At 40.4% G+C, this 13,764-nt stretch overlaps 2 protein-coding genes across 2 annotated transcripts; one reads left to right on the top strand and one right to left on the bottom strand.

The window, feature by feature from the left end:
• Positions 1-94: 94 nt before the first annotated feature.
• Positions 95-663, top strand: MELLADRAFT_105642 (uncharacterized protein; the record flags this gene model as incomplete). Its single annotated transcript, XM_007409033.1, has 2 exons — positions 95-569; positions 644-663. The coding sequence occupies 2 exons, from the start codon at positions 95-97 to the stop codon at positions 661-663; spliced, it is 495 nt and encodes a 164-aa protein (XP_007409095.1).
• Positions 664-1,523: 860 nt separating this feature from the next.
• On the bottom strand, positions 1,524-3,042 carry MELLADRAFT_105641 (uncharacterized protein; the record flags this gene model as incomplete). The annotated part of the gene is made up of 3 exons (XM_007408901.1): positions 1,524-1,930; positions 2,005-2,813; positions 2,885-3,042. The coding sequence occupies 3 exons, from the start codon at positions 3,040-3,042 to the stop codon at positions 1,524-1,526; spliced, it is 1,374 nt and encodes a 457-aa protein (XP_007408963.1).
• Positions 3,043-13,764: the final 10,722 nt, after the last annotated feature.

The raw sequence follows: 13,764 nt of genomic DNA, 5'->3' as shown, positions 1-13,764 counted from the left end.
ATCCCAAAACTTTGAAGTCTTTTTCTATATCAAACTTTACCTCCACCTCTACCTTCAAGTTTAATCTTTCAATCAATCAATCCATCCTCTCATCATGAATTCTTCACCCTCCTATCATAAGCTCTTTGAGACATTCTTCTTCTACGTTCTACCCATTATTCTACTTTTCGTCATCGTCCACTTGCTTTTCCCAAAGAAATTTCAACCAGTAGTCATCATCGGTGTTATGATCCTAGCATTCTTACCTTCAGAAATAATTTTCGTGATTTGTCTCATTCTTCTCATCTCTTCTATCCTTGCGGGATTCTTGGCTTTATGTTTCTTCGCGAATGAAATCATCAACTTCGATCAAGATCTTGATGATTTTCCTCCTTCATCTATTCCTATCATCATTGTTACTCCTCCTGTTCCTGATATTGTTATTACTCCTCCTACTGAACCTCATGTTACAAATTTACCTCCTCGATATGAACAACAAGATGCAAGATTTCTTTTGGTTATTCCTAAATCGCGATCTAGACGTAGCAAAAGAAGAAATGCATCTACATCGAGGTCTCGTTCTCCCAAGGGTATGTCTTTTCTTTTTCATATTATTATTGTCCTTTGTTTCGATTTTTACTGATTTATGATGATTTGATTGCAGGACTCCGGGGATCGGGATGAATGGCTTTGTTTCCTAAACCTTTTGATACACTCTTTCAAGGATTGCTTCTTTTTCGGATATTTCCTTGATTGGTTTCAGGTATGTTTCTATTTCCAGTTCTTGTATCCTTCAACTCTTCACGATGGATTCTTATTGACTATCCTTCTTTCCGTTACAGAGTTCTTTATCTTAAGGTCAATTGAAGCGTGTTTGTTGTGGATCTTATATTACTCTCGTTAAATCACCTATTACTTATCCTTTCGCGTTGAATGTAAAATTATAACTCATTTTTATTTATCGTCTATCAAACTTGTAACAAAAAAAGATATCTTTATTAGTTCTAGGTCATTAAATTTTTGTTTTATCTTGCTGGTGTAATTTGAGGGCAATCACATACTTAGAAATCATAATTTTTCGGATTCTTTCTCGATCTTCACAAAGTTGATTTTTGCTGTAAAGTGAGATAGTATAGTGAGTATATTCTCCAAATTCCTGTAAGTTAATTCGTGGTGCTTACAGTCTCAAGCACATAACTTCCGTCCGTAGTGATCATAAAAAGACAACAGAAAGCATGTCATATTCTTTCAAATTCGAAGACAAACAAGCCATCTCAAAATAATGATAGCAACAAAAGGGGTGCAGATTGAGTTTCAGTCCAAGTACATAAACAAGCTTATCCTTACTTCATGAAATAATCATAATTGGAGGATGAATTTTGTTCAATATTAGTGACGAAGTATTCCACAATATCCGCGTTGCAGATCATAGTTTTCGTTATTTTCAGTAAACATGATGATTTCATGAGTTAATAAAAGACAATTCATACAAAGTTGATTGTACATACTACAGCCGATATTTTTATGCAGTATAAGGTAGTATATCAGTGAGAAGGATTCCCAGATTTTCTCAATCGGTCATATTCTTCTCTTTCACCTAACCATCTAATCCAAAGCTTACTTGCTTTAAGTTCTTCTATAGTAATCGATTTACCAACCAAATGAGGTATCATAATCCTCATAACTTTAACTGCATAAAATAAATATCTTGAATAATTTCTAGTAGTTGATAGAGAAAGATGATGAAAATCTTCTATAAAAAATAAATATAATTTGACTTTTGTAAAAGGTAAAGCCATAATAGAATATCTTTCACAGTATTCAAGGTATTTATCTAATGTTCTTCTACTCTCTTCTCTTACACCTTTTCCTAATTTCTCTAGTGGTGTAATTCCATCTATCTTGTATTTCCAAAACGCATCTGCGAATAACTTAGGCTTAACAATGACACCTGTGTCACATAAAAGAAGTACGGATTCGATCAACGATCAGAGTGATGTTTTAGCTAAAGTGATGGTTACTTACCTTCAGACTCCCATCGAAGTTGATTGATGATAGTTAACCTATGTTTATGAAGATGTTTTGGTTTCCTGAGAGAATCAAAATCGATTTTGTTGATGGGTTCTGGCCAAGTTTGATTAGTGGATATCACATATTTCGCTTCTTCCATATCTTGACGACTTTCAAGATCGGCATCAATTGTGGTACTTGAATGTGGTGGTTTTGGAAATGGTTCATCATCTAGTATCACTGTTTCCGGAATTGCTGCATAACTGACAGATCTACTTTTGGACTTCAGACATTTTTTGGGGCTTCGACTGTTTTCATCATCGGAAGTAGCATGTCGCTTCCTGGCGGATCTCTTAGGATGTTGGATGTGATCTAGATTGGGTTTTGTGTCACTCATATCTTCATCAATTATTGCACTTTGATCTTGATCAGCGAAGCTATTTGATCTGGTCTTGAGTGCTGGTTCATCATTATCTGAAACATCATATTCCTTCTTTGAGGAGTGAGTAGGATTTTGGATTTGATATAGATTAGCCCCTGTGTCAATCATATCTTCTTCAGTTTTGATTTCACAATTTTGATGTAGAAGACTATCAACAATGGCTGGGATTGCAGTAACATGTATGCTATTGCTTTTAACATCTGGATCAGGAGATTCTAGTTTAACATTCAAGAGCAAATCTTGAAGTGTTTTGAATTCAGGAATATTCGAGAATTTGTTTGATCGTGAAACCATCTTGTTGAGAAAGATCTTGGCATTTGGGAGTTCTCCAATAGAAATATAAGAAGAAACGATTTGTAATTTTAAAAGAATTTGCATTGATCTAACAAGAAACAAAAAAAGATTTTGTAAGTGATTTAAAAATGTGATTGTGATTTTTTTAAAAAAACATACCGATTGAATCTTTTGAAGATTTGAGAATTCAAAACAATCAAACGTAATCCAGTAAGCTCAATTGGTAAGGTGATTGTAACGATAAAAACTATAGCAATTAAAAAGTGATCTGATTCTAATCTCTCATCAATGTTTTCAGGATAAAAGTCTACGTTCATTCTAAACCAATCTGCTGCAACTTCAATATCTTCAAGATAAAGTGAATCGTGTTTTGAGGTATGATGTTCGACTGGAGGGAACTGTGTAGCAGGATGATAACTTAAAAAGGTTTCAATGAATTCCCGTAGTGGTACTGAGTGATTCACTCTAACAAGACAGCTTTGACTGGTTGAGGTGAGTAATAGACTGAGTTCTTTGGATAGACTAGGTCCATCGGAGCTGATACGAGACAGCAAGGAGATGTTCGAATCTAAATCATTCGATATTGTCATCTCGTGAGGATACAGTCATTTAAGAAAAGCTTGCCCCAAATTGCCCGCAAAACTCAAGCGAATTGGCGGGGAATTTGGGGCAAGCTCTTCTTAAATGACTGTACTATCGATAGTTCGGGTGGTCGTATGAATCTCGCTAGGTATCGATGTCGTTTTCCGGTATCAAGAATCCTGCGATCGAACGAACGGCTGAGGAGGCCAGATCTCGAGGAGGCGTTGAATGGACAAAATCAAAAACCGGATCGAAAAGCACAATACATGCAGTCTTGATCACTCCTTGACTCTCAATGAACTTCGAAGTCAAATTTGCAAAGAAACCTTCAGAAACTTTCATTCTCCTCAATCAAACAATCCTCACTTCGACTGATCCCCTTGCCCTCCAAACGCCCCCCAGGTATCGACGAAAACAATTCAAACAGCGACCCTTCAAGAACCTTACCTCAAAATCACAATACATAACCCTGGTTAAGAAATTATCAACCCTAGACACTAAGCCTAGGATTCTCACCCACACATCGCATGTCACTGCTTCAGTTTTTATAGTATATAAGTATATTACGAGTTTTTCGTCATTTCTTGATGTTGGTACAGCTATTCCAGGAATTGGTGTCGTGGTCGCCCAAATTCCTAGTGTTTTTCCCCCAGCGCCACCGGCAATACAGGCGCAGCGGGGTGAAGAGCAGCTCAGCCCCGAAATGCCGGATACACCCCAAACTGCCGGATACACAGACCCGTGTGAAAATTTTCGCCTCGCAGATTTTTTCCCACATCCAAAAATTTCATTCAACATCCTCCCTGTTCTCTGGTTCGTTATTCTCCCTTTTCATTTTCAGAAAACCACGACGCTGACGCTTCCACATCCCCATCCTAGACATGCGATCCGGACGCGGTCCATATGACGTCGGCATCAAGGTGCTGGCAGTGCAGCATCTCCGCACAGGCAAAACGATTGAACAAGTGCGGCGGCTATTGAAGTCTCCGGTCAGCACGCGAACCATCTCCCGTTGGCACTCCTTATATCGACGTACCTATTCAGTAATCCGCAACCCTGAAGATTACCGTCGCCTTGGAAGAACTACCCGTCTGGATGATGAGGATAGAGATTTTATGTTGGAGTTACTAGACAGCAATCCTGCTCTGTACTTGGACAAATATCGATTCGCAGTTTATCGACGTACCGGCGAATGGGTTGCTTTACAAACCATTGCGAGTGACCTCAAGGATCGACTCCACCTGACCCGCAAAAAAGCTCGAACGGTGCACCCTAATCAAAGTCCTTCGAAGCGTGCTAAGTATCTATACGCAGCGGGTGCTCTGAACCCCAACATGCTGGTTTTCCTCGGTTGGTCCTTTTTTTTTGCTCATGTTTTGAATCTCGACTGCACAGCTGACTTATCATACATGAAAAATAAAAAGAAAATTAGATCACAACGATGAGATGAAGAACGGATCGGAGGGAACCAAACTAACGAAGGTGCGTTGGAAGCCTTGCTATTAACCATACTGAAAGTGATGAGTGAGGATGTTGAGTACCTGTTGAATCTGCTGACAATAATGTGTGTCTTGAGGGGAAAAACGGTCAGGGAGGCTGTCGTTTTATGGGATGAGGGGGCCCGGTATGAATCGGTCATCTCGTGGATTGAGTGAAAGTCTGGTTGGTATTGCATGACCAAATCCGTTGGTGATTGAATGGGCAAGCCAACATCAACCAAACATTGGAAGGCCATCCAGCGTTCGATTGTTTGTGTTGAGGTGTTGATGTGTGAGCTTGGGTCGGTATTGTGGTGGAGATGATATGGTGGTGGAAATCGTATGGTGGTGGATATGGTGGATGATGTAGTGCGATATGGATCGATCCGGTGGGTCACTGAATCGATCCATCCAAACAACCCCAAACAAAGTATCAGGGCCAGTTGAGGAGGGCATCCAATGCTGCCGGATATACGAGTCCACTCCCCGTTACAGCTGTGCTGCGCTGCGCACTGCCTGTATTTGCCAGTGGCGCTGGGGGGAAAAACACCAGGAATTTGGGCGACCACGACACCAATTCCTGGAATAGCTGTAACTTGTTACAGCCGTTCCAAGAAAGGTTGACACCTGTTTTTTGGAGAAAGTTGTCTCCGCAGCCGCTAAAACCAAAGACAAAACTTGATTACAGGTTTATTATTCCCTGTATTCTTCCAATTAGCGGAGAGACAAAATCAAGTGAGGGACAAAACCCGGGTTTTGCACATTGGTGAGATTTTCAAAAAAATCAATCTTTGTTGGAACAGCTGTATCAATGTAGGAATGAGACATGTGAATTGGGACTGCATCAGAGCATATCCTTAGAGGTGGTGGGCGCGGCACATCCTGCGGGTCAAAAGGCACGCCCATACGCAAGACTGAGATCATCTGAAGCGTAGAAGATCTTCTTGGGCCTAATCTTGGGCTAGAGGAAGCCCTTTACATTGTCATTTTGGTCTGTGCAACTTTCAATCCAGAGAATGCCGTACAGATGAGCTCCACTCAGGATATTTTTCCTATCAATTGCTCATCTGAGTCACAGGACCCTTAAAATAGTTCATGAACAAAAACATTCTCTGATTGTTATCTCAAAATGTGGGTATCCTGACTTGAAACAGCTTTCATCACTACTCCATTTGTGTTTGAGCTTCATCACAGCCTTGATTGCTGTTTTCAAGATTTTTTTCATGTCTTTCATGTTTTTGTGCTCAAAAGGCACGCCCACACGCCCCCTGCTATTTGGGCTCATTTCAGACAAAGGATTCTGTGCCCACCACCTGACTTCATTATAGTAAATTTTCAGTAAAAGTATGGTATGTGATTGTGCAGTACAATAGGGGGTTTAAAATTGAAGGTTTTTTACATATTTTTACACTACAACAACTCAGAACCTCGGAGTGCTTGTGCAATTTATTAGCCACTATCTGTTAGCGGCTAAGAGCTGTGTGACATCTACCCCACAGTGTGTTGTCTGACACTCTGTTGTACAAAATGTGAATGTGTGTGACATCTGTTCACAACCATCAAATAATTGGCCTTATTTCACATTTGATTCATCCGTACCTTCAACTCCTGCTGTGTACCCGCAAGCCTAGGCAAAGAGGGCTCAAGGACCCAACACATACCCATTTGGATATAAGAGATATAGAATGAATTTCACCCAGCCATTGCTTAAATCAATGAGCACAAGAAAAACTACGTTTTGACCAAATGTTATTTGTTCAAAAAGAAGTTTATTCAAAGAAGTGCATAAATGGACACATGCGATGAATGAAGAAGCCAATAATAAGCCTTTCATTTTTCTCATCTCACCTTGCTCAAGGCCTTGCAAGAAGAGAGGGAGCTTGTTGTCCAATTCTGATGGTTCTTCAGTGTTTTGATATCTCCTTTGGGTGGATATATGGGAAGTCAGCCATTAAGTCTGAAATGGGAAAGGCTGTGTGTATAGAAATGAACAGGTCTGGTGGCTACCAGTTAGCCACTAAGTTATTGCACAACCCTTCTGATACTCCCCAACAACTTGCCCCGTGTTGTAAAATATGCATATTTTTTTAATTTGGGACACCTGTTTATGTGTCCAAAATCAGAAATATTTTGGTTTTACAAAGATTTGTTTATGGATGACTTGTCTGAATTTTCAACAACAAAGTAACAAAACCAAACTTGAAACCCCCATTAGGGGGTTTGAATTTATATTGTTCATGGTATTTTGACAGTACAACAACTTGTCTGAGACTGTGAAATTACTCAAGACTTCATGCTGTTGTTCAAATAGAATCCAAACATTGTTCATGTCAAGCTGATCTGTAGACTCCCCTAGATCAGACATCAAATTCTTGATCAAGGTGTTGAAGGGTTCTGGAGATACAACAAACAAGTCTTGGCAATTGGCATAAAATTTTTGAATCATCTGTTGAATGATTTTTTCTGGTACAGAAGTAATACCTTTATTGCCACCATAAAGTTTGGGAGCAAAATGGCATACTACAGCTGGCACACCAGTTGGAAGAGACAAGTTGCCATTTTTGCAAGTCTGGTAAGAGTTCTTTTTCTCCATATACTCATCCATCATTTGATGATCCAGAGGACCCCACACAATCTTTGTAAAGCAAAACAACATCTAGGAATTGAATTGCAAGACCAAGATGCAGAACCTAACAATGCTTGTCATTCCTTTAATGAATGTGTTGGCATTACAAAACATTGTGTTTTTGAACCAAGAGTACTTTCTTGTTTGGTTCCAAGAAAAGTGTTCTTTCTGAGTCAACAACATGACCAATAATCTTGATGGTTGTGCCGTAAATTTCTGTCTTCAGACCCATATTTGAATCCCCACAATATTTAAAAGATTCAATAATCTAGCATGAGGTAAAGAAATCCAGTGTTCTTTAAAAGGAACAAAGTTTCTGAACAGAACAAATTCACCAAAATGTTGTCCATCATGTCCATCATGTAGATTATATTATACACAAACTCTGAAATCCAAAGAACAGATAAAATACCCCACACCAAATGTATGGAGACACTGAGGAACCAAATGTCAAATTATGATCAACTCATTGTTTACCTCTAATTTTCATCATTTGAAGGAGCTGACATTGAATGCAAAGCCTTTTTAACAGCATACTGGATCAAAACTGCTTCACCAAATCCCTTTGTCATTTGAATAATATGAGGGATAGAGTTCTTGAGGGATTCATAAGTAGGCTTGACGTCTTTCTTAATTATTACAGCATTTGGTGCTTACATTCAAACAGACTCACATTTGTATTGAATATTTTCTAACACCATAAGCAAGAGAATGAATTTCATACCTTCCAGAAGAATCAAGAATTCTTCTGAATATCTTCCCTTGTTGATTCCATCTTGGTCTTGTTCTTCCAGTAAAGTTTGATCCACTTCACATAAAGTATGATTTGGGATTTCTACAATTTCAATGGATGGTAAAGAAGAAGCCTTCCAGAACCATGTTTACCAAAGTTATATTTGGATGTTGAACTAGCAATGTTTCTAGGTTGATGACCTCAATAGGTGTGATGATTTTAAGTGAACATGGATTTTGTTTGTGTGTAAAGCTGGCATGTTTTTCTCTGGAAAATGGGGGAGCATCCAGGAATGGTTTGGTATTGATACTAAAGTTGATTTCTGGAGAAGATCCTAAAGTATCAACTCCATCCCAGATGTAACCTCACAGAAAGCTTTGTGATATGTCTGTTACCATGAAATCAGCTTCATCAGTTTGCACTTCACTTCCTGACAGCTTGAATAAATTGTTCAGATGTCAGCAACTAATTCAACATAGTCCAATAACTGAGGAATAAAAAGACAAAGGCTTCAAAAATTTCCTAAAAATTGGAAAATGAAGGTAAATCAAAAGAAATACCCACCCATCTGTATATATTTCATTGTCAGTTTCTTCAAATGTAGTCTTTCTCTGTATGCTGCTTCCTACACCCTTCAACATTCTGAAAGTATCCTCAGATGTCAGATGTCAGTTTGAGTTTTGGATCAAAAGACCCAGACAAAAAATAAAGAAGCAAAATAGAAAACCCCAACATATTGATGGATATGGGGGCAATCCAAAACTTGCTGCTCTCCCAGATTATGAGCAAAAAAACTGTTCCTGCTTGCCCATATTACTGTGTCCACAACTGGATAAATACCTTTGTGTTTGAAAGGTGGTTGTAGTATAATGGTGAATTCTGTTGTGATGATGAATGGTTTTGATGTTGATTGTTTTGTCTTTAATGAAATGACAACTGAGTAGGCTACTGGCTGCTAGTAGAAGCCACTGGAGTGTGGACTTCAAAATCTTTTGACATGAACCTTGTCTTGATGTTTGACAAAGATTCATGGTTCCATGAAAATGACAGACTTGGTTCAATTGAAAATTCTTTTTGAAGAACTGCATTGAAAGCCACCACAAAAGTCCAATTGGCTTTTGATGAATTTTGCATATTTGAAGAAATCTTCATAGCAACTAGGAAAAGTTTCTTGGTAAGTTTGTGTAAGATGTCAAAATAGAAGAATAATTCTTGTAAGTTGTTGATTTTTGAAAATTGCATCTTGTTCTGTAACTGGAGGTCTTTGTTTTTACCAGCCACGGTAAGGGCAGCTGCATGGCCATTTTTGGTTTTTGGAAGCCACAAATTCTCCATGTTGAAGATAAATATATATTATCCCAGAAGAAGTTCCTTCAACAGATTCTTTGACAAGTTTTTTGGTTTAACATGATCATTGAATTCTTGGACAGCTTTTGTGATATTTGGAGTGTCTCCTCTAGTAGCATTCAAAAACCTGATTGTGCTTGGTGTATAACAACCCCTTCATCTAGGACCAGAAATGTTCCTTTTGGTCCAATCCCATCTCTTTTCCATTTTTGATTTCTTTCCATTCAGAAGATTGATATCCATCTGGATCACTTTCAACATCTTTCTCTGTTCCTTTATTATTAAGTTTTTCAGAACAATAGGAGAAGAGGATTTAGATCTTGGATTCCTGCCCTGGACTTGAGAATCCAAAATGTTTCTCACAGTTTGAGCATTGTCAATCTCTTGTTGCCTCAGGATATGGAATTGGTTTTCTTGCTGGATATTAGATCAAGCACCACATTGTATACTGTTAATGATGATATCATGTGGATACTTTTTATTGTACAATATATTGAAGATAGAGCTAGGATCTTTTTTTGACAAAACAGGTCTGGTAGGCACCAGACCTTATTTTAACAAATGGGACAATCAGAGTCCTGATCCATTTTGACCAAGTTAGATGCAAATGTGGACCATTGACAGTACCAGTTTGGAGCATTGTAGGGCAGGATCTGTGAAAGGACAATCAAATCCCACATTGTGAAATTGTGGGAACTGCCCCCTGAAACATATTATTGGTGAGGGTGGCCAATTTTTTGGCAACCAGCGCTGCTGCATTGAAATCAAAGCTACCATCACTCATTCAAGTGGAACTGATAACGGGTTTTTAAATCAAAACCAAAACAATTACTTTTTCTAATAAAAAAATACTTCTTTGATTGCTATTTGCTTTGGTTTGCTGGAATGATGATTTTGAACGCAAAAAAGATACGCGTCAGAAATGATGATAACTCGGAGATGATAAATATCGACGAGAGTAAGCGCAATGCGATGAAATCAGAAAACAGTCAAGAGCCTATGACATCATCAAAGATGTGTGGTAAAATAGGCGACGGAAAATTCCAACCCGTCAGTGACAATGTAATGCAGTAAGTCACCAACATCAAGTCATTCAAGACGAGATACGTCGTGTGATTGACTTCCATTTTGGCGGAGCGGCTTTGGTCGAGACTCGAGAGTCGAGTAGCCTTGAACAACTGTAGACAGTTGTCTTCATAGCCTGATGATAGATAACAAGCTATACTGGTTTTCGTGCACCTCTGTTCAACTTCGCACCACGATCCCATAAATCTGCTAAGCCTGTAGCATTTTTCTGTACACAAATCTTGAGATAGTGCATGAATAAAGAATAAAAAAGAACGTTTTTTGAAAGATATAAAATTTTCATCACTTGTCGAAAATTGTGAGGGGTGCGTCAGGTCAAAGCCACGAAACGTATGAATGAATTACTGAAGGTGAAAGTGAGTCGAGAAAATCATTGTACATCTCGGCTCGTGCCATTCTTTGAGCTGAACTCGAAGGGATGATTTTTGAGCCTGCATAAGCTGTTGTTTAAGCGAGAGAAGCCGCCGATCTCGGGAAGCTGTTTCCGATGGACGCCTGGGAAGTACTTGATCCAATCAGTACCTCTGAAGGCAAGGTGTTCAGGAAATATGAAGCAAGTTATCAAGGGGTAATCCTGTAGACTGTCTTCCTTGCCGCTCCAGATACAGACGATAGCGACCGAGGCGTACATCATCATGCGGTTTGAAGCAAGGAGGAGAGACTGGTCGGGTGTTGTTTTGACAGGTTCCCATCGACGAGAGATTTGCAAGGTGAACTCTGCTTGAGAATGCTGTTCGCTGGACTCAACCTCTTTCAAGTTGAGTCATTTGTGAAGTATAACAATATAGACTCTGAAAGATCGTATGCGATTGATTTATGATGAAATTTTGAGATGAATAGAAAAGTATTGCGCTTGTTTCCTTAACAACCACCATGGCTACCAAGGTAGAAATAATATCGAAACAAAACAACATCGAGCGTCAAGTCCTGTCCAAGAACAAATGAAACGCTCATCACATCGTAGGGAATGGCCCATAGCAATTAATAGATCAATTTGGACTAAGTTGGATATGAATCTAGATTTCCTTGAGTGTGCGAAGTCAAACTTTCTCACCCAATTCCACCGTCGCTCATATCATCCTTATCCTATTTGGCGCAGCTAGAGACCGTGGCAATGAGAGAGAATTGGACGAGGATGGATTGGACTTTAGGGTTCAAAATTATCACTAGGCGACCTCTTCATCGTCATCGCTAGATTTCGCGTGCTTCATACTAATCGGGTGTTAATCGAGTCGGTCAAGTTATATAATTCCATCTTTGTGTTATGGAACATCATCCCATTCCCCCCGTTCACTTGGAATCCAATCTATTCTCGTTTTTCATTTGCTTGACTACTTGTTCTTCTATCCCTGGTATACCTTACCTCGGGTCTTTCATATTCTCCTTGTGTCTACATACATATCTTATTTTCGTTCTTCTTAGCATATCTTTCAATTTCCATATACTCCTTGGGATCGGCTCTATCATCTGCGACGTTGACTGCTCCCCTTTGCTCTTCCACCGCTTCGCTCGGCATCTTTTTTCAAACCAATATAATCGCGTAGCCTCACACAGGTTTGAAGGCTTATCAACCGCTGGACAACCTTCGTCACTCAAATTGAAACTCCTCAAATTATTTTTTGCATCTTCTTGAGGTTTACAAGAATTTGTGACACATTTTTGAAACAGCTTAGATCATCCTCAATGTCTACAATTCTTTCCCCAAGCCTTTCTGGAGCTTTCTCTCCCAGTCGACTCGCCTTCCCTGACGCATGGGCTGCTTCATCCAACGATGCCATCATTGAGGCAGGTTCCTCGAGTGTACCTAGCTCATCCCCACTGCTCTGCGCTTCAATCGCCGACAGTGCTTGTAACATGTCTTCTTGGCTCGAACCCGTTGAGCGGGACTCTGTCAAGACCCAAATAATCGCCACTCGCCCTTGTTCTCTTTCGCCACTTAATGAGCTCAATTCTGGTAGCAGTATCTCACCGACTGGTACTAGCTTCGGTCCTACTCAAGAATCCATCCCGAGCACAAACACAGTTCTTTCTTCCATCAGCTCTCCTACTTTCAACGACGCTTCTGCTCAGAGCCCTTCACCAGCTGTCTTGGCGCCTGCCAATTCTGCCGAAGCCTTTCCAGGCTACATTCGTGATGCGATTTCTACGCCAATGATCTTACCTCCTCAGGATCGTTGGGATCAGAGCGCTTTCAGTCTTTCTGTTGCATTCACCGGCGCAATCTACCGTTCTCAGTTTGAAGGCGAGCAAGAAGCCGATGGAACAGCCCCACCAGCCTTCTTTCCCCTTCAACGTGTTGGATTCTCACCTCAATTGAAGGTACACTCTTCTGCCGGCGGACTTCCATTAAGTCTCATTGGTGGAATGACTCTCGGTGTTACCGGTGTTGTCAGTGTACCAGTCGTCGATCGTGCCACAGGACGCCAAGCTCGTGACCTTCGATCTGGCTCCCGCAAATGGCGATCACAGCGTGTTGTTGTCGACTTTGTCACAGATTTGTCTCACGGACTCGATACCTGGAAAGCTGATGCAGAGTATGCAACTAACGCCGCCGGTGGTAGTATGGCCACTTGTGATGGACAAGGAATTTTACCACCCGGTACATATATCCTCCCATTGAGTATGAAGATTCCTGCTTCTGAGAAACTGTAAGTTTTGTTCAACTCAGAATCCTACCAGCTGATGCTATGCTAATTTACAAATCTTTCCGTGCTTCCAGTCCGCCATCATTCACATGTGATAGCTTCAAAATTTCATACACCATGTCTCTTGCACTATGGTCACGGGCAACTGATGTTACCACTGGTCAACCCATCCATTGCAAAGTCTTCACAGTTCCATTCGACATCATGCCAGCCACTTTACCCAGCGGAGCACCCAAGCTTCCAAGACTCGTTTGGGAAGATCGCTCCATGAATGGCATCAGTCCTTGGGGTGGAATGTGGGAAGGCCTCAAGCGTGCCATATCTCTTGGTCGCCCTGAGGGATCTAACGGTCCTACTGGTTCAGACCCCACTCCTGCTCCACGCAAGAGAGCCATCGCGGCGATCACTTCTCAAATGCATGGACCTCAGGCAGTTGCCGCCGCTGCCGCCGCTTCCACAGCCACTCACGTTGTAATTCCTACTCTCCCTTCTTCATCTTATAGTCCTGCATCTCAAGCAACTATTCCCGTCACTATCTCTAT

This window comes from Melampsora larici-populina (assembly GCF_000204055.1).
Source record: "Melampsora larici-populina 98AG31 unplaced genomic scaffold MELLAscaffold_14, whole genome shotgun sequence".
Taxonomy (NCBI): Eukaryota; Fungi; Basidiomycota; class Pucciniomycetes; order Pucciniales; family Melampsoraceae; genus Melampsora; species Melampsora laricis-populina.
Note: the sequence above shows the minus strand (reverse complement) of the source record. Positions and strands in the feature narration are given on the sequence as shown.